This window comes from Neophocaena asiaeorientalis, unplaced genomic scaffold (genome assembly GCF_003031525.2).
Source record: "Neophocaena asiaeorientalis asiaeorientalis breed wild unplaced genomic scaffold, Neophocaena_asiaeorientalis_V1.1 scaffold225, whole genome shotgun sequence".
In the NCBI taxonomy this organism is placed as follows: Eukaryota; Metazoa; Chordata; class Mammalia; order Artiodactyla; family Phocoenidae; genus Neophocaena; species Neophocaena asiaeorientalis.
The window spans coordinates 3273607-3292780 of NW_020172364.1; the positions used below are offsets into that span (position 1 = coordinate 3273607).

General features: G+C 55.3%; 3 protein-coding genes across 4 annotated transcripts in view; 2 read left to right on the top strand and 1 right to left on the bottom strand.

Moving 5' to 3' along the window:
• Nucleotides 1-252: 252 nt before the first annotated feature.
• Nucleotides 253-12244, top strand: VWA5B2 (von Willebrand factor A domain containing 5B2). Its single transcript, XM_024768691.1, has 19 exons — nt 253-391; nt 476-646; nt 2535-2754; nt 2927-3084; nt 3965-4096; nt 4279-4403; nt 4806-4961; nt 5411-5521; nt 5602-5810; nt 5899-6010; nt 6460-6645; nt 7504-7675; nt 7762-8075; nt 8592-8784; nt 8886-9242; nt 10819-10956; nt 11057-11140; nt 11238-11458; nt 11545-12244. The coding sequence occupies exons 1-19, from the start codon at nt 253-255 to the stop codon at nt 12091-12093; spliced, it is 3747 nt and encodes a 1248-aa protein (XP_024624459.1). The 3' UTR covers nt 12094-12244.
• A 123-nt stretch (nt 12245-12367) lies between these two features.
• ALG3 (ALG3 alpha-1,3- mannosyltransferase) lies at nt 12368-17852 on the bottom strand. 2 transcript variants are annotated; one of them, XM_024768680.1, is made up of 9 exons: nt 17473-17676; nt 15555-15654; nt 15310-15457; nt 15040-15200; nt 14428-14548; nt 13798-14003; nt 13581-13657; nt 12843-12987; nt 12368-12699 (listed from the first exon to the last, which is right to left on the bottom strand). In XM_024768680.1, the coding sequence occupies exons 1-9, from the start codon at nt 17666-17668 to the stop codon at nt 12537-12539; spliced, it is 1317 nt and encodes a 438-aa protein (XP_024624448.1). In that variant the 5' UTR covers nt 17669-17676; the 3' UTR covers nt 12368-12536. The 2 variants fall into 2 exon arrangements, with proteins under 2 accessions (XP_024624448.1, XP_024624439.1); XM_024768671.1 differs by having other exon boundaries at nt 12451-12699; nt 17510-17852.
• A 584-nt stretch (nt 17853-18436) lies between these two features.
• Nucleotides 18437-19174, top strand: part of EEF1AKMT4 (EEF1A lysine methyltransferase 4) — a 5335-nt gene continuing 4597 nt past the window's right edge. The window contains exon 1 of the mRNA XM_024768648.1: nt 18437-18657. Coding sequence (XP_024624416.1) covers nt 18462-18657 — 196 coding nt within the window. The 5' untranslated portion in view covers nt 18437-18461. The remainder of the gene's footprint in view (nt 18658-19174) is intronic.

A 19174-nucleotide genomic window follows, 5' to 3' on the forward strand; every position in this document is an offset into this window, starting at 1 on the left:
CAGAGCATCTTCCATCTCTCCACCCGCGCCACTTCCAACAGCTGGCAGCCGCGGGGAGCCCCGGGGGGCCGGCAGGTACTGGGGTGGAAACGCCACCTGTCCGCCGGGCCGGGCTCAGCCTCGCGCCCCCTGCAGGTCCGCGTCCCAGCGCCGGAGTTAGAGCCTCCCCGCCTGCTTTCAGGAGGGTGGGGCGGAACGCCCTGAACTCACGCCGCGCGCCCCTCATCGAGCACCCCCTCCACCAGAGGCACCATGCCCGGCCTGTACTGCCCCTCCAGCTGGACGCCGCTGCCGCTCACGGACTCCTGGGTTCGGGCCTGCGCCAATGGACCCTGCCTCAGCCTGCGGGCCCGGCTCACCTACCACAACCCACAGCCGCAGCCTGTGGACGGTGAGGCCCGGGCGGGGGCACAGGGTGGTGGCCAGCGCAAGCCTAGCAAGGTCCGACATCGCCTGTGCCCCCCTCCCGCCCCAGGCGTGTTTGTGTACCCGCTGGCCGAGGCCGAAGTGGTTTCGGGCTTCGAGGCGGAGGCCGCCGGACGGCGCGTCTCCTTCCAGCTGCAGAGCCGGCGCCGCTCGCAGGACGCCTGCTGCCGCGCGGTGGGCCCCGCACTGGGGGCCTCAACACCCCGCCGCTGTGCGCAGGGTGAGTCCAGGGCGCTTCCCGCCCCATCTCCCTGAAAGCAGCCGCACTTTAGTTCCTGCACCCGCTCTGCATCCCGCCCCTCTCTGTCCCCCCTCCAGCCACTGTTTTTTTCATTCATTGATTCATCCCTTTATTCCACAGTCGAGGACTGGGCCCCTGACGTGGGCCAGGTGCTGGGGGAATGTGAACCAGGCCTGACCCGAGGTTTGCAGCCAGGTAGATAGACAAGGCAGGCAGTCCACACGTCTCTCTCTCCCCCTGGAGCTTTAGCTCCTGAGCCTGGGACGGGGTTTTGGTCATCTCGGAGTCCCAGAATCCCAGCATCTGGCACAAAATGTAGCACAAAGAGGATGAGTGAGTGCTGGGTGAGGGGATGGAAGCCCACCCCTCTGCTAGGTTTTCTGGCTTGCACTTCATTCCTTTATTTATTTGTACATTCACTTGATTCCTGCACATGGGATTTACCATCTGGGTGAGAAGAGGAACAGAATTCAGTGGTGTTGAGAGTTGGCACAAGCCCAGCAGGTAGTTAGAGGCCAGAGTGAGCTCTAGGCTGAGGCCTCAGGAAAATTCCAGAAGGAAGTGGAGCCAGCATTTGACTGAAAGGAAGGGTTGGATGTAGTGATATGGAGAGGAGAGGAAAGGCACCCCAGGCAGGGGCAATCGTGTAAGCAAAGGTTTCGAAGTAAGTTATACTGGGTGATGGTAATAAAATACCTCATGTTTATAGTGATTCACAGTTGACAAAGCCCAGTCACTGATGTCACCTCATATGAATCCAGAGAGGTATGTAATGCAAGCGTTGTTCTCCTTCCCCCTTTTATAGGTGACAAAAGTAACAGCAGCAGTCTCTTAAACATTGGATGCTTCATGTATATCATCTCATTCATTCCTCACCGCAGTCCTTGACATATAATTATGACCCCCATTTTATAAATGAGGAAACCAAGGCTCCTCTAAACAAGAGAGTTACCAAAGGAGAGAATTAGAAATCACAGAGTGGAGACTCAAAACCTGACACTGTGCTCTCTTCACTGTATCAGACTGTCCCAAGCCTCAGCTGCCTGGGATGGAAGCCCCTTTCTTCCTTCTTACCTTCCTTTTTTTCCTTCCAATTTTTTCTTCCCTTCATTTATTCAGCAAGTATTTTTCAAAAGAATGGGTAAATGATTATTGTGGAGAAATGAGATAAAGTAGGGCTGTGAAGGTAGTCTGGGGCCAGACCATGTAGGGCCTTGACCATCACTGTATACACCTGGCCATTTTCCCTTTAGCAGCAGTGGTGATGCCCATGGCTCCACCCGTGCCCAAACAAACCGAGATCTAAGTAAAATGATGTGCTTGGTATGTAAGTGTCCTCTAGCTAGCTTCCAAATAGATTACAGTTCCTGAATTCCTCTTGGGTAGAAAATTCTGGAGCCACACCTAGTGGGCAGTGGGGAGTCCGTGACTGTTCATGAGTGGGGAATTTGTGAGCAGGTGGGTACCAGGCTATGGGAGATGTCAGCGAGGGTTCTTTAGGAAGATGAGGCCCAAGGGTTGAACACGCTGGAGCAGGTAAAGAAAGAGAGGTGGAGGGTATGAGTCCCCCAGGACCTTAGGGGTGGTGTGGACATGCCCCCTTCTCCTCAGCCCTCTATTAGCAGTGATGTCACTGCTGCCTTTCCTAATGACAGCCAGCTCCTTCTACCATCAACCTCCCTCTCCTTCAACCATCGTTCATCTCATGCCTCCATCCTGCATCACCAGTGCATTAGCCCAGCATCCCTCCAACCTCACAAAATCCTCCTTGCCCAAGCTCCCCTGATTCAGTGCCTGCTCCCACCCCCAGATTCTCCCATCTCGTCTGCTTCCAGCCCCCTCTGACCCCTTTCCTCACTCATCATAGGTCATCTTGTCTTGGATCTGGCCCAGGCCCGGTCCACACTGGTGCTGCCCACAGGCCTCATCGCCGCAGCCGGCACCATGACAGTGACCCTGCGCAGCAGCCGGGAGCTGCCCTCCAGGCCTGACGGGGTGCTGTGCGTGGCCCTGCCCTCCGTGCTCACCCCTCTGGCCCCGCCAGGCCCGCTGGGGCCCCCCAGGCCTCCGGGGCTCTGTGACGACAGGTTGGGCCTATGGTGATTCTCTTCGTCCCTCCCTCGGCTTCTCTGGGTCTAGTGCGGGTGAGGGGGCTTTGGCAGGGTGCCCCGGGGGATTGGCAGGGTGGGGAAGGGCTGAGGCCAGTCAGCCAGAGGGGCTAGGGGCCCTGGTAGTGACCCTCCTTGTGTTCCTTTCCAGCCCCACCAGCTGCTTCGGAATGGGCAGCCCTGAGGGGGATGGGCTGGCCTGGGAGGAGCCAGCTGCCCCTCTGGACGTGTTCTCAGGCCCTGCCCGTTGCCCGGCCCCATACACCTTCTCCTTCGAGATGCTGGTGACTGGGCCATGCCTGCTCGCAGGTGGGTGCCCCTCCCAGCATAGCTGACTGGGAAATAACTGAAGGCTCAGGGATGGGAGGAACACAGGACAAAAAGAAGACAGGGACCTAAGCCTTAGGAACCTCTAGTCTCACAGTGGGATCACCCCCTGGCCACTTCCACACAACAAACACACCCCTAGGTTTGTCGGTGTCATTTATTTATCTCCCACTCCACTCGCCAATGAGAAGAGGGGTGCTTACAATGAGACCATCGGATGCTTACAATGAGACCATCGGATGCTTACAATGAGACCATCGGATGCTTACAATGAGACCATCGGATGCTTACAATGAGACCATCGGATGCTTACAATGAGACCATCGGATGCTTACAATGAGACCATCGGATGCTTACAATGAGACCATCGGATGCTTACAATGAGACCATCGGATGCTTACAATGAGACCATCGGATGCTTACAATGAGACCATCGGATGCTTACAATGAGACCATCGGATGCTTACAATGAGACCATCGGATGCTTACAATGAGACCATCGGATGCTTACAATGAGACCATCGGATGCTTACAATGAGACCATCGGATGCTTACAATGAGACCAGAGTCCAAGTGATGAATTTGAGTTTTCTTGTTCACGGGGTGGACCAGGACGTTAAATCAGCAGTTGGTTGATATAGAACTGTTTGGCCAGGCAGGATGCACCTGGGAATTGTGCTCCCAGTCCATGAAAGCAGGTAAATCCCCGCTTGCCCACTCCATAGCTTGGACTCTGAGAGCTGAGCTCAATCAGCCATGATCCCGGCCCCCAGCACTCTTGCCTAGGAAGGTGATAGTTGTGTTCTTAGTACTGGCTTGGGGTGGGGCAATTATCACCTCTCCCTGCCTCTACATCCCTCAGGCCTGGAGAGCCCCTCTCATGCTCTGCGGGCAGATGCTCCCCCTCATGCCAGCTCTGCAGCCACCATCTGTGTCACACTGGCAGAGGGCCACCACTGCGACCGGGCCTTGGAGATCCTGCTGCACCCCAGTGGTGAGAGACTGGGACACACAGTAGGCCAGCTCTGACCTGCTTCAGGACCACCTCATTTGTGAGGGTGGGCCTGGTGGTACAGGGAGGCCGGACCGGCAAAGTTCTCCCAGGACAGTGGGCCTGAGCAGTTGGGGTCTAGAGACAGGGACTTCCCTGACAGAGCTGTGTCCCCTTCTCCCCAGAGCCCCACCAGCCACACCTGATGCTGGAGGCCGGCAGCCTGAGCTCAGCAGAATATGAGGCCCAGGTGAGGGCCCGCCGGGATTTCCAGAGGCTGCAGCGAAGGGACAGTGAGGGGGACCGGCAGGTATGGCTGCCTGGGGTCCTGGCCTGGCCCCTGGTCCCACTTCTGGCTGTGTTAGTGCAGGAGGAGAAGGCGAGCAGGCTTACGTTGGGATGGGCAGGGGGCTTCTGCTCTCAGCAGGAGCTCTCAGTAGCTGCCACTACCCTCCCAGAGGACTGATGAGTATTTTCACAGGAGGGCCCACTCAAGTGTCCCTGGAACGTGTCTCGGAGGATTGGGGGTAGGACTGACCTAGGCAGAGGACAGCCACTTGTCTCTGCCCTTGCTTTTATTCAGATGACTACAAAAGGGTGCCCCCTCTGGGTGGACTGGATTGAAAAAGTCTCCGGGGCTAGGTCCTGCTGCCAGCCTAGGTCGGAGCTGCACTCAGCCTGGCCCAGGATGACTTGCGGCTCCCGTGCTCAGGTGTGGTTCCTGCAGCGACGCTTCCACAAGGACATCCTGCTGAACCCCGTGCTGGTGCTCAGCTTCTGCCCGGACCTGAGCTCCAAGCCTGGACACCTGGGCACAGCTACTCGGGAGCTCCTCTTCCTGTTGGATGGCAGCAGCATGGCACACAAGGCCTGTGGGAGCACGGTGTGGGCAGGCCTGGGGTTAGGTGCAGCAGTGGGTCTGAGGTGGGCTGGGGGGCAGCCTCCCGAAGACACACACACACACACACACACACACACACACACACACACACACCTCTCTCTCCTTCTCATGCTCATACATACATGCATTTCTCCCAGATTCCAAGAGCCTCTTTCATATGTAAAGTTACATTCAGTCACACCAAATCTCAAACCCAAGGATTCACATACACCTCCAGGGTCACATACACAATCATCTCTCATACAGAGTCTCCCTCACATGCCAGGGTCTCACTCACAGTCTCACACACACAGGGCCTCACCCAGATTACCCCTCATTTTACACACGGCCTGGAGAAAGCAAGCAATCTGGCATCCCTTGTTCTCTACCGGTGCCAGTGGGGCCTGCCTCACCCTGCCCTCCCTGGCTCTCCCCAGGATGCCCTCGTTTTGGCTGTGAAGTCGCTCCCGCCCCAGACGCTCATCAACCTGGCCACGTTTGGCACATTGGTGCAGCCCCTCTTCCCAGAGAGCCGGCCTTGCAGTGACGTGAGTGTGGCCCGGAGCTTTGGTGGCCTAGCCAGAGGCGTCTCAGCCAGTGTGGCCCAGCCCATGTCCTTTTCCTCCAGGAAGCTGTGAAGCTGATCTGCGAGAGCATTGAGATGCTGCAGGCTGCGGGCGGCCCGCCGGACGTGAGGTCTGCGCTGGACTGGGCCCTTGGGCAGCCCCAGCACAGGGCCTACCCTCGGCAGCTGTTCCTGCTCACCGCTGCCTCGCCCATGGCTGCTGCGACCCACCAAACCCTGGAGCTCATGAGGTGGCACAGGGGGGCAGCCAGGTAGGATGGAGTGGGCAGAGGCAGGATCCTGAGATTGGCCTCCCAAAGAGGCTCCGGAAGGTCACGGCTGCTCCCCTTCTCTTGTCAGGTGCTTCTCCTTTGGGCTGGGGCCTGCCTGCCGCCAGCTGCTGCAGGGTCTGTCTGCCCTCAGCAGGGGCCAGGCCTACTTCCTGAGGCCTGGGGAAAGGCTGCAGCCCATGGTGAGCTTGAGCCTGGGCCCTGTTCCCTAGTCGTCTAAGTCCTCCTCCCAAGTTGCACTGAGTCTGAAACAGAACCTGGTCAGGTCGTGGGGTCTCCAGGCACCCTGCTGTGGGGTGCTGCAGGAGGCTGGAAGTGTGGGGGACATGGCCTCTGACTGCTCCCCAAATCTTGCTCTCAGTTTTGTCCGGGTACTAAGCCATATCTTTGAAAAGTCTTGCCTTATCCACGTGGCACAGTTCAGGCCAGGAGAAGCACCGAGCCCTGAGCACTGAACACTCAGTCCCCTTGCTTGTTCCTACCTCCATTCTTTCCCCCAACCCCAGCCGGACCCTGCTCCCCTCAGCCAGGGGCTGGGTAGATGGCATCAGCAGAAGGGCAGCCTTCCCACACTGTTGGCTGTGTGGCACCTCTTTCTCTCCCATGGCCTCCCTCTGGTCACTCCTCACAGCTGGTGCAAGCCCTGCGGAAAGCACTGGAGCCCGCGTTGAGCGACATCTCTGTGGACTGGTTTGTGCCCGATGCGGTGGAGGCACTGCTGACGCCCCGGGAGATCCCAGCGCTCTATCCTGGGGACCAGCTGCTCGGTTACTGCTCACTCTTCAGGGTGGATGGCTTCCGGTCCCGCCCCCTAGGGGTAAGCCTGGGCTGGGGTGTGGGAGGTGGGCCTGGGATGGCTGAAGCCCCTGCATCTCTGCAAAACCCATTTCCTATTCCCTGTGCCTCTCTCTGCCAAACGCTCCTACTGCTACCCACTAGACCTCCTTAGAGACGATACTGGGTCCCTCAAGGTGACTGCAGCCTGCCTCCCTCAGGACAGGCTGTCCTGTAAAGTGCTACCCTTGGTCACTAAAGCACCCAGTTACAGGGAACAGCGCCAGCATTAGTTTCAAGGTTTTTGTTGAAACTTGCTCATTACTTCACACAGTGCCTGCAAAAAGCACCATCTGGGTTATTTCCTGTAACATTCAGGGACAGACAGAGATTGTCTAAATGAAATCTCAAATCCCAACTCTGCCATGTACTAACTATTTGATTTTGGACAAGTCACTTAACCTCTCTGAGCCCATTTCCTTGTACTGATTTTTTTCATAAGGTTGTAATTAGAAGTCATAACATGTGTGCTCTTGATAGGATACTTGACACATAGGAGGAGTTGGATAAATGATTGTTATTTTTATTATGAAAAGCTTTATCTCTCTAGAACCAAGCATGCTTCCTACTTTTTGATCAGGAGAGCTGTATAATGGACTGTTTGTCTTTTTCCCTGGCTGCCAGGAAGCTCAGGGCCAAACCTGAAGCTCAGCCACAGCATCTCTAGTAACCCGATGGTCAGCATGTATGCTTCCTCTTTCCTTAGTACTGGGCTTTCACTTCTGGTTTATTATCTTTATCGCCTCTTGCAGTGAGTCATCTTAAATCCTGTTTGGAAAGAGGTAGTGTATAACTATAATCAGTTGTTGTTTTTTTTCCCCCAATGTCTATCCCTCTCCAGGGCCAAGAGCCTGGCTGGCAGAGCTTGGGCAGCTCCGTGTTCCCATCCCCAGAGGAAGCACCATCTGCCACCAGCCCTGGCACTGAGCCCACTGGCACCTCAGAGCCACTGGGAACAGGCACTGTGTCAGCAGAGCTGTCCAGCCCGTGGGCTGCTGGGGACTCAGATCGGAGTGAGTGCCTGAGTGTATGTGTGTTGGAGGAGGAGTGGGCAGTGGGAGGGGCCAGGGCTGGGATCTATTCTCCTGCCTCCCAATAGGTACTGATGCTCTGACAGACCCAGTCACGGACCCTGGACCTAACCCCTCTTCTGACGCAGCCATATGGCGCCGCATCTTCCAGTCCTCGTACATCCGGGAGCAGTATGTGCTTACCCACTGCTCTGCCAGCCCAGAGCCAGGCCCAGGCTCCACAGGCAGCAGCGAGTCCCCTGTCTCCCAGGGCCCTGGGTCCCCCGAAGGCAGTGCTCCCCCGGATCCCCCTTCTCAGCAGGGCTGCCGCAGCCTGGCCTGGGGAGAATCTGCTGGCTCCCACTCCTGCCCTCTGCCTCCACCCCCACTGGCTCCAGTCAAGGTGAGATTCAATCCACATCCATCTACCATGTATCCAGCAAATATCTATTGACCATTGGCTGTATGCCATAAATTGTGCAGTGGTTACTCTTAAGTCTACCTGAGGAAATAGATGGGTAATGATGGTATAATGTATAGTGATGATACCATGCAACATACATTGATGAGCACAGGGATGTGGCTTTATGGGGGTTCAGAGTCAAGGTGACTAACCCTGTCTGAGGGAGTCAGGAAAGCAAGAGGCACCTCTGGAAGAATAAGAAGTTAGCTAGGCAGAACGGGAGAAGACATGAATAAAAACAGACAAGCAATAACCTCAACTGAGACATAGGCATGGAGTGAGATGACGATGGGAAGGGGGTCAGGCGCCAGGAGTCTGGCCTCACCCCTAAGGGTGGTGAGCAGCCATCCAGGGTTCCAGACAAAGGGGCATGTGGCCAGCTGTGTATGTATGTCTGATGGCCAGGAGCTCTGCATTCCTTGACCACTGGACCCCCCACCACCTTCACACATGCAGACTGGGGCCTTCAGTGCTGAGGTGCTGGGCCGTCGACGCAGAGCAGCTCTAACTGGCCGAAGCCTCTCATCACCCCCAGGCCGGGTGAACTCAGTCCCTGGCCATCTCCGGCCATCTCCCTCTCTGGGTGTAGCACCAGATGGGCCAGGCCCTGAGCCAGGGCAGCTGCTGGGACAGGGCCTGGATGACTCAGGTAAGGGTTATGGGGAGCCGGGTTCTGACACCAAGTAGACCTTGGGGAGGTGGAGCCCAGGGCACCCCACTGCCCCTGCTCCTACCATCGTCTCTCCCCAGGAAACCTGCTCTCCCCAGCCCCCATGGACTGGGACATGTTGATGGAACCATCCTTCTTGTTCACGGCTGTTCCCCCCAGTGGGGAGTTGGCCCCTCCAGCAATACCACTGCATCCCCAGCCTCCGCGCTGCCATGTGGTGATCCGGGCCCTGTGCGGGGAGCAGCCTATGAGCTGGGAGGTGGGCGTTGGGCTGGAGATGCTGTGGGGGCCTAGGGATGCTGGCTCACTGCCTCCGTCACCCCCTGAAAGCGGAAATGCTTGGGACCAAGCACTCCATCGACTGACAGCGGCTTCTGTGGTCCGGGACAACGAGCAGCTGGCTCTCCGAGGACGGGGCGAGACCAGGGCTGACCGGGGTGAGTTGCTGGTGGCCCCAGTCAGGGCTCAAGGAGCCTTTATGGGACAGAGAGTGGCAGAGGCATAGGTCTGTGGGGTCACTCGCTATACCTCACCTTGCTCACAAGTGATTTGAGGCGGCTCACCCACATTGTTAAGAAAAAAAAATTAGCAGGGCAATGGGGAAAAAAGGGATAATAAAAGGAAGCAGAGAATGAGATTATATCAAAGATGCACACCATGAGGTTTTGTGCCCTTGCAAGCATGGGACCCCAAACTGGCAAGCTTCCTAGCAGCCAACAGAGAGGGAATTTCATCTTGTAATGATTCACAGTGCCCATAACATAAAAACAAATCTGTCATTGAGGAAGATTATTAAAATTAAATAAAGTTGAAATGTCAGTTCTTCAGTTGCACTAGCCACACTTCAAATGCTTAATAGGCACATGGGACTAGTGGCTACTATACTGGATCATGCAGATGTAGAACATTTCCATCATTGCAGGAAGTTCTGTTGGGCAGTGCTGAAATGAGCAGATGGAAAAGGTACCACAGTCAATGCCTCCTCTGGGCTGTATCCAGAATGTTGAATTTGTAGGTGGCCGGGGGCCTAGTCCTGGTACAATGTGGTTGAGTGTTCAGCCTAACCACTTCTTGTCAAAGCTGAGGAGTCTGAGTCATTTAGGAAGATTATTAAAATTAAATAAAGTTGAAATGTCAGTTCTTCAGTTGCACTAGCCACACTTCAAATGCTTAATAGGCACATGGGACTAGTGGCTACTATACTGGATCATGCAGATGTAGAACATTTCCATCATTGCAGGAAGTTCTGTTGGGCAGTGCTGAAATGAGCAGATGGAAAAGGTACCACAGTCAATGCCTCCTCTGGGCTGTATCCAGAATGTTGAATTTGTAGGTGGCCGGGGGCCTAGTCCTGGTACAATGTGGTTGAGTGTTCAGCCTAACCACTTCTTGTCAAAGCTGAGGAGTCTGAGCTGACCCCAAGAAGGAACTCCACTCTGTTCAAAAGTGGACAGAAGGCTGGGAATTCCCTGGTGGTCCAGTGGTTAGGACTCGGTGCTTTCACTGCTGGGGCCCAGGTCCAATCCTTGGTCGGGGAACTACTAAGATCCCGCAAGCCTGGAGGCACGGCCAAAAAAACCCAAAAATGTGTACAGAGGGAGAAGCTATGGGAGCACTGAGATTTTTTCTGTGAAGCCCTTTGTAGAGAGTGGGTGCTGGGAGCACACCCCCCCTCCCAGTCAACATGTGGCCCCTTGGTTTGTTTTTTGTTTTTTTTAATTTTATTTATTTATAGCTGTGTTGGGTCTTCGTTTCTGTGCGAGGGCTTTCCCTAGTTGCGGCAAGTGGGGGCCACTCTTCATCGCGGTGCGCGGGCCTTTCACTATCGCGGCCTCTCTTGCTGCAGAGCACAGGCTCCAGATGCGCAGGCTTAGTAATTGTGGCTCACGGGCCTAGTTGCTCAGCGGCATGTGGGATCTCCCCGGACCAGGGCTCAAACCCATGTCCCCTGCATTGGCAGGCAGATTTTAAACCACTGCGCCACCAGGGAAGCCCGGCCCCTTGGTTTTGCAGGTCATGCCCGGAGGCCCTGGCTCCGAGCCCTTCAGACAAGCAAGGTCAGCTCTGCCCCTTCCTGCTTCACCTGCCCTGTAGCTGTGGATGCTACCACCAGAGAGGTCCTACCTTCAGCCCTGCAGGTGCACAGTTCAGGTAGGTAAGGTCCCTTCCAGGTGACCTCCCAGGTGCGGGTTCCCATCTCACTGGCCACCCTCTGAGACATACCCCACCCCTGTCTTCTGTGCCCCTGCAGAGCCAGCCGAACCCCCAGGCACCCCTCCTGCCTCTCAAGGTCATCTAGATGCAGCTCCTCTGTCCACAGCCGTCCACTCTAAAGGTAACACTCAAATTTGGGTAAATGGTAGGGACCAACCAGGCTTAGGGACCACCACTGAATGGCTCCAGTTCAGGACTTAAGGGAGGCTCTCTGGCAGGCGGCTGGGAGCCAGACCAAATTGGCAACTCCAGTTCTGCTTTGGGGGACCGCGCAGCCCCCATCAGAGGTCCTCATCGTCTGCCCCCCGAGCCTCCCTCTCGGCTCAGCCTGGGCCGTCAGAAGGCCAGAGGCCCAGACAGCCATAGACTCTGCAGCCCCAACACGGGCCAAGCCAGTGACAGCAACAGTGAAGGCAGCAACCATGACTACCTGCCCTTGGTGAGGACTCGGGAGGTGGAGGGTGGCGCTGCCAGGGCCAGGGCGCTGTCTCAGCTCGATTCTCCCCCCACCTCCTCTCTCCTCAGGTGCGCCTGCAGGAGGCACCTGGCTCCTTCCGCCTAGACGCGCCCTTCTGCGCAGCAGTGCGCATCCCGCGGGAGCGCCTGTGCCGCGCCTCGCCCTTCGCTGCGCATCGCACCAGCCTTAGCCCCACCTCGGCCTCCTCTCCCTGGGCACTTCTAGGCCATGGTGCTGGCCAGGGTGACAGTGCCACGGCCTCTTGCAGCCCATCCCCCAGCTCGGGCTCCGAGGGTCCAGGCCAGGTGGACAGTGGCCGGGGCTCAGACACCGAGGCCTCGGAGGGGGCGGAAGGGCCTGGTGGTGCCGACCTGCGGGGCCGGACTTGGGCCACTGCTGTGGCGCTTGCGTGGTTGGAGCACCGCTGTGCCGCGGCCTTTGGTGAGTGGGAACTGGCGGCAGCTAAGGCTGACTGTTGGCTGCGGGCCCAGCACCTGCCCGACGGCCTTGACCTGGCCAACCTCAAGGCCGCAGCCCGGGGTCTCTTCCTGCTGCTGCGCCACTGGGACCAGAACCTGCAGCTGCACCTGCTGTGCTACAGCCCAGCAAACATGTGAGGGTCACCGGTTGCTCTGGCTGGCACCCCCCAACAAACTCAAGTCACTGCCACCCAGAGCCGGCCTCTTGGTGCTGGGAAGGGGTGGGCTGGTGACAGTCCGCCCCTACTGCTGCTCATTCCCTTCACAAATCCTCTTGCCCCACAGAAAGTGCCTGCCTGTGCTCTCTCCTGCTCCTTCCGCCCCATGCCCCTTCCCCTCTGAGCTCTGTGCAGTGCAGTAGAAGGGGAGAGAGCCACAGTCCCTAAATCCTACACAATAAAGTGCCTCTTAGGACTGTCTGAATGAGTTCTTTATCTGCTGCGTGCCTGTCCCTCACAGCTTGGTCCAGGTACCTCCATGTAGGCTGCACAGAAGTGGACTTCATAAAGTTTATTGGGAAGGGCACACAGTCCATCCCCATCCAGGGTCCTGAGAATAGACTGGAGGGGAAGAGATGGATCTCAGTGGGCTTTCTTGCTGTGCTGGATGGTCTTGGGGAAAGGCTGGGGGCCCAGCCAGAGCTGCAGCAGGATGACAGCATGGCACATGTGCAGGGCACCAGAGCTGCAGGACGTGGATGGGTATGTGTTCCAGGAGAGCTCAATGAGCCCCAGCACCAGCAACCTGGAGATGAGAAATAAGCTCCAGGTCCGTCCAGGTTCTAGGCCTGCAGCACTTCAGCTCACCCCCTGCCCCTCCGTGGTCACAGTCTTGGGATGAGGAGCTCCCTACCCCTTCCCACGCCCCCAGGTTGTCCCAGCTGGTACCTGAGCAGGTGTGTGAGCCAGCGTGCAGGCGTGGCCCACAGGAGGTAGGGCAGTGTGTGGAAATACCAGACGTAGAACTGGTAGTGAAGGGAGCGGCTGAAGCAGATGCCAATGAAGTTGGAGGTGAAGAGGGCAGAAACAATCTGTATACAGTGGTCAAGGCCAAGGGCAGGAGCAGAAGGGGTAGGGAGGTTTCAAAGCAGAGGGACAAAAGTTTTGGGGTCAGATAGCCCCTTGGCTCTGCTGTTCCTAGATGCATACCTTTGGGCAAGTTTCTTAACCTCTCTGGACCTATTCCTCAGTCTGATGTGAAGGCAGTAATATCTAGAGCCCTAACGCCTAACGAGGCATCACTTACTAGCTATGTGACCTTGGCAAATTACTTAACTTCTTAAAGCCCTAATTTTCCCATCTTTAAAATCTGTAAAGTGAGGATAAAACAGAGTCTCTTGTGAGCTTTAAATGTTAGAATGTATGTAAACCTCTTAGGGCAGCACCAGGCAGAGAGTGAGCACTCATAATGGTAACTCAATAATATTTAGAATAAAGAATAAAAAATGCTTAAATATGTAAAGTGCTCAGCACAGTATTGGTAAGAGCTCTATGAATGGGCCCTGTAGCTATTACTGCTAACTCCTTTTCCCTCTCCCAGGTCACCAGCCATGCAGGGCTAGTTGACAAGGACCCCAACTTCAGCTGGAGAGGGCAAGACTTACCTTCCCATGATTTAAAGGATATGGTTGGGTGTGAGGGGCTGGAGTGGAACCTTCCTTTTGGAGGGATCCTTCAGCAGTGACAGGATACTTTCCCCTGTCCTGGGGAGAAGCCATTGAGATATTTATCAAGCCCCCAATGTGGGCCAAGCGGAGCTCAACATCTCCCCATGCAGCCCCTAAGGCCTAGGCCCTTCACTCCTTCCCCCATGTCTGCTCATGAAATTGCTCCCCTTTCTCACCTGTGCCACCTGCAGAGGGCAAAGAGCAAGAGCAGGGTGAGGTGGGCAGTCAAAAGTGCCAGGTGGAAGGCACGATGCAGGAAGAGGGCCTCGGGGAGGAAGCGCCAGTTCACTGTCCAGCGGAAGAGAAACTGGCGGCCAAGGTCAAAGGAGCGGGATACATAGCCGACGGGGTTCTCCAGCAGGAAGGGTAGCCCCAGCACCACCTGAGGATGGGTGTGATGTCAACAGAGCTGCCCAGGCTCACCCTCAGCCTCATGCTAATCACTGAGAGGAGGGGGAACAGGGTATAGGTCTCAGAGGATCCCTAACTCCCACTAGGAATAGCAAGAAAGCCGGCTCACCCACCCAGACAAGAGCTTTGGGCCAAAGAAGCAGGTAATAACAGTGCTTTAAGTTTGGATTCACCAAGTCATAAATGCGCAGAGTTAGAAAGACTCTCAGAGACCATGTAGTTCAACACCCTTGTTTGACAGCTAAAGAAACCAAAGCCTAGAGGTGGTGGCTGCCCAGATCAGAATAAACTCCAAAACTCTGTCTCTTGTCTTTGAGGAAGTCTCAAGGATGAAAGGAGGCCAGACAGAGTGGCCTCCACTTCATTAGAAAGGGGAAAGGGTAAGGAGGGAATACCTGAAGGACAGCACAGATGCCCAGCTTGGGGAGGGCCCCATGGAGGCCAAATTGCCTGAGGAGAAGGAATAGTAACCCAGGGGCGAAGAGCAGCACATTCATCTTCACAGAGACTGCCAGGCTGCAGTGGATAGGGGAGAGGAGAGTGGAGATCAGCTCCAGGGCCATGCACTCCACCCAAAGATGTACAGCCCACCATCACCACAGCAACTCCTCCCCTCCCCTGCCAGCAAGCTCCAGGCAGAGGGTGAGCACTCATACTCAGAACTGCTGGAGGGAGGATACGGAAGCCTGGGAGAAGGCTGGGAGTAGGGTGCTCATACCTTGTCTCTACACTCAGACTGAGTGAGCAAATACATATTGAGTATTTAGAAAGTGCAATGACCAACTCCAACAGCAGATGCTGTCTGGAGGAAACAGAGGATGGGAAGAGGGTGTGTGTGTAGGGGGCCTGGGGGTGAAGACTTTCTACACATCCTGGACTCACCTAGTATGGCCCTAACTGACCTACACTGTCTGGCCACTCCCTTACTTCCTCTGCTGCAGAAAATTGGGGAGAAAGTGATGGAATACAGAAAATGAAAGAGGGGGCCAGAAGGGAGGGGTGTTGACCTGAAACAGCAGCAGCCCCAGCTCCAGCGCTGGGCCAGCAGGAGGTTGATACTGAGGAAGAGCAGCACCATGGCCACTGGATCGTTGAAGAGCCGCAGCACAAAGATAGAGTGGACACGGTAAGAGGCGCAGCACATGAAGAAAAAGACGAAGGGAGGTACCTGAGAGGTGGGCACAGTGGGGAAAAAGGTCAGCTCACCAACCCTGAACCATCCCCACTCCCCAGCCCTCCCAGTTTGGGGCCCTCTGTTCCTGGTAGTGAGGACTCACCTTGCAGGTCTGGTGGTAAATCAAGAAGACAAGCAGCAAAGTGGCCAGGTAGAGCACAGCGAAGATGTGCTGGGCCATGCGGATGTCAGTGCCCCGGCCAGTGGCATAGTATAGCCCCATGAAGATGTACACAAAGCCGGCTGGGTACCTGGAAGAGGAGAAAGAACGTGAGTCTGGGTCAAGCTATCCGGCCTTGCATCCAGTCAGCCCCTCCCATCCTCACTGAACAGCTGATCCCCACTCACACAAGAGGTCCAGTGTCACCCCGCAGTTGAGTATAGTCATAGGTGCCATTGATGACGCCCTCCACCTCAGCCATGTAGGCTTTCCAATCAATCTCTGTATCTGGAAAACGACAGGATGGTGTGGTTACTTCCAGGTTCAGAATTTCTCTGCCTCAGCCCATCAAAGCACAGAGTTCGAGCTCATCCTCGGGACTTCTATCATAACCCCTTCTCTAAAGGCCTATCTGACATTCTCTGGGTGAACCCAGGTATCTCAAACTCAAACATGTCTGTAATGGAACTCATAACCTTCCACTCCAAATCTGCTCCCCTTCCTGGGTTCCATTAACCTCTCAGCTGCTCAAGTCACAAACCTGGGAAACACCTTTGATACTTCCTTTTCTTTCATTTCCAACCCCCAGTCACCAAGTCCTGCCTATTCTTTTTTTTTTTTTTTTGCGGTACGCGGGCCTCTCACTGTTGTGGCCTCTCCCGTTGCGGAGCACAGGCTCCGGATGCACAGGCTCAGTGGCCATGGCTCACGGGCCTAGCCTCTCTGCAGCATGTGGGATCTTCCCGGACTGGGGCATGAACCCGTGTCCCCTGCATCGGCAGGTGGACTCTCAACCACTGTGCCATCAGGGAAGTCCCCTGCCTATTCTTTATCCTAAATATCTCTACTATCTCATCCTTCTCTGCTATCATGCACTCAAATTTGGGCCTAACATAATCTCTAGCCACAATGGTGCAAGAGCTCCCTAACTAGGCTCCCAGCTTCCACTTTCACCCCACTACAATATATTTTCCACCCTGCAACCGGAGAGCTCATCCTATAATAGAAATCATATCACATTTCTCTGCTTAAAACTCTTCAATGATTCCCCAAGGCTCTTAAGATAAAGACCAAATTCTATTCTTGCCATTTTTAGAAGATGAAATTATGAATTAATAAGGTTAAGTGACTAGCTCAAGAACACTGAGCTAGGAAGGGTAGAGTTGAGATTGGAACACATGGAGCTCTAAATTCTTAACCACCATGCTAACTACCTCCTTAACACAGCTTACAGATTCCTTCATGATCTTGTCTCGACTTCTGCAATCTCATCTCTTAGTACTACCCTCACTTGATTTCTGTGTTCCAGCTCTGAAAAAATTCTTTCAGTTCCTCAAAGGAAATAGACTTTCTCTTTTGACAGGAGCTCTTTGATACAGGATTCTCTCTGCCTAGAGTACTCTTCCCCCACACACACACCCCTTTTGTCTCTTTCCTCAAGGAACTAGCTCCTATCTTTCGAGGAGGACTCTCTCGGAAGCCTTCTCTGACTCCTCAAGTCTGCATTAAGTGCTCTCCTATGTCCTTTATAGCACCCTGTCTACCACCATCATGATGAATATGATGTGTTGTAATTTTCTGTTATCTTTGTCCAGACCCACACACGTAAGTAGGAAATGTGTCTATCTTTTTCACCACTATACCCTTGGTACCTAGCATAGTGTAAGCCATATAATAAGCACTCAATAAATATGTACTGAATTAATGGTCTTTAGCAAGTAAGCCTTAAGTCCAGTGTTTTCAGCCTGGAGAGGAGTCACCAATAATGCCAAAAGACTCAAACCGTCAGAAAATGCCATCACTGAGAAGAGACTTCCAGACCTCTGAAATGAACAGATGAGAAGATTGAGACCCAGCAAGGGAAGTGACGTGTCCAAAGCCACAGAGACAAATAGCAGCAGCAGCCATTAACTTGGACCCAGGTTTTCTGGGAGGGATTAAGATCGGGTTGGCTCTCCGCGGAGCAGGATTTGGGTAAAAGATACGAGTCTGCAACTGATGACTGAGTGGATCAGGGGTCTAAGTCTGAGCTCCGAATGTGGGTCCCAGTTTTGGTCGGGGGTTTGGTCCCCCTTCCCACCCTCCTCTCCCCCTCGGCGCACTCACATGCCACCCTGTGAATGACCCAGAAGGTGATGCCCACCTCCGCCAGGCAGAGGCAGGCGGCCACCTTCAGCGTGTAGCGCGGTTCCAGCAGCAGTAGGCGCCGCTCTTGCCAGGCGCGCCGCAGCCACTGCCCGCACAGTCCCACCGCCCGAGCTGCGGGACCTGCCCGGCCACGTTTCCTCAGGCCTGCCGCCATCTTGAAGGTGCGCCGCACTCGCGGGCCCGCTATCCCGGAAGCCCGACCCTTTGGTACTTAGGTTCCGCTTCCCGCGCCGCGTGCCCCAACGGACCGAGGGCTGACTGGAGTTGCCGGAGTCCTTATTTACTCCACTAAAATCTACTTCTTCCACACGTCTCCCCTGATGGACTGCATGCTCCATACGAGCAGGAATAGTCTTACTCCTCAGTACACACAAGAGCTAATGTGGATCGAACGTTTGCCCAGAAAAGTAACATTCCTGCCCACGCCATGTCGCCCCCCACCTCCTCCGCACCTCCCCCGCCTAGCATAACACTTCGCCTATGTTGGTAATATCTGCGTTCATGCCAGTCTTTCCTGGAGAGCAAGACCTCTGTCCGCGCTACTCCCGCCACCCCCCAGAGCCTTTCGGGTGCTCAAAACTAGGAAGAAATGAATGTTTCATTAATTTTCAGACTTCTTAATGGAAGGAGCCAAACTGAAGATATGAGAGGGGCAATGACGAGCCGGAGTGAGTCTGACACCACGAGTGTGGCTCTCAGAAGTTAGTGAGCAGCGCATCCAGAGGATTCAGGGTCTGGACGATATTATTTTCCTACCCGGAGGATTCTTCCAAGAGCGCTTAGCAGAGGACGGAAGTTCCACGTGTTTATGTTGAGCAACTGCTGGTGCTGGGCGGAGACACAAGGGCCCCGCCTCCTATATGCAGCCATTCCAATTGGCTACATAAGGGGCCAAGCCCCGCCCAGACGTGGGGGCCAGTTGCCTTCAAGGCCCGGCAGCCGCAATCATGGCCTGTCCTGGGGCCTGGGCGCCGCTGCCGGAGTTACCAGAGAAGAACTGTGGGTACCGCGAGGTCCAGTACTGGGACCAGCGCTACCGGGACGCTGCCGACTCTGCTCCCTACGAGTGGTTCGGGGACTTCTCTTCCTTCCGTGACCTCCTAGAGCCGGAGCTGAGGCCGGAGGACCGTATCCTCGTGCTAGGTGGGTAGTCCCGGGGCTGCCCAGCCCAGGTGGAGCTGGTTGGACTAGACCCGCCCCTCGCTCCTGCCTGCCCCTCTCAGAGGACTCCCCAGTCAGAAGTCAGGATCCAGTACCTTTAGAATCTCGGCAGTATTTAGCCAGGGCAAACAGGAGCCAAGAGATTCTTAGTCCGGGGACCCCCAGGAGAAAGACAGTCTCTCTGAGTCTGAGTGTGGTAGGTGACCCATGACCCCTTTCCGGACCCTAGGGAGGCAGCCTCGAGCACTGGAGAGTTCACAGTAACTAGTTCAAGTCCCAGCGCTAGTTGACTGTAGGACTTAGGACAAATCATGAGCCTGTTCTGAGCCCCGGATTCACTTCTAGAAATGGGACTGCGAAATCAAGTCGGATAAGGCACGTGCAGGCACCTCGAGCGCAATGCCTAGCGCTTTTCTGTGTGCGCCACTGGGCACCATGAGCCACTGTCGCCTAGAGAGTTATCTCTTGACTCTCCAAGCTCTAACTGAAACTTGGTAAT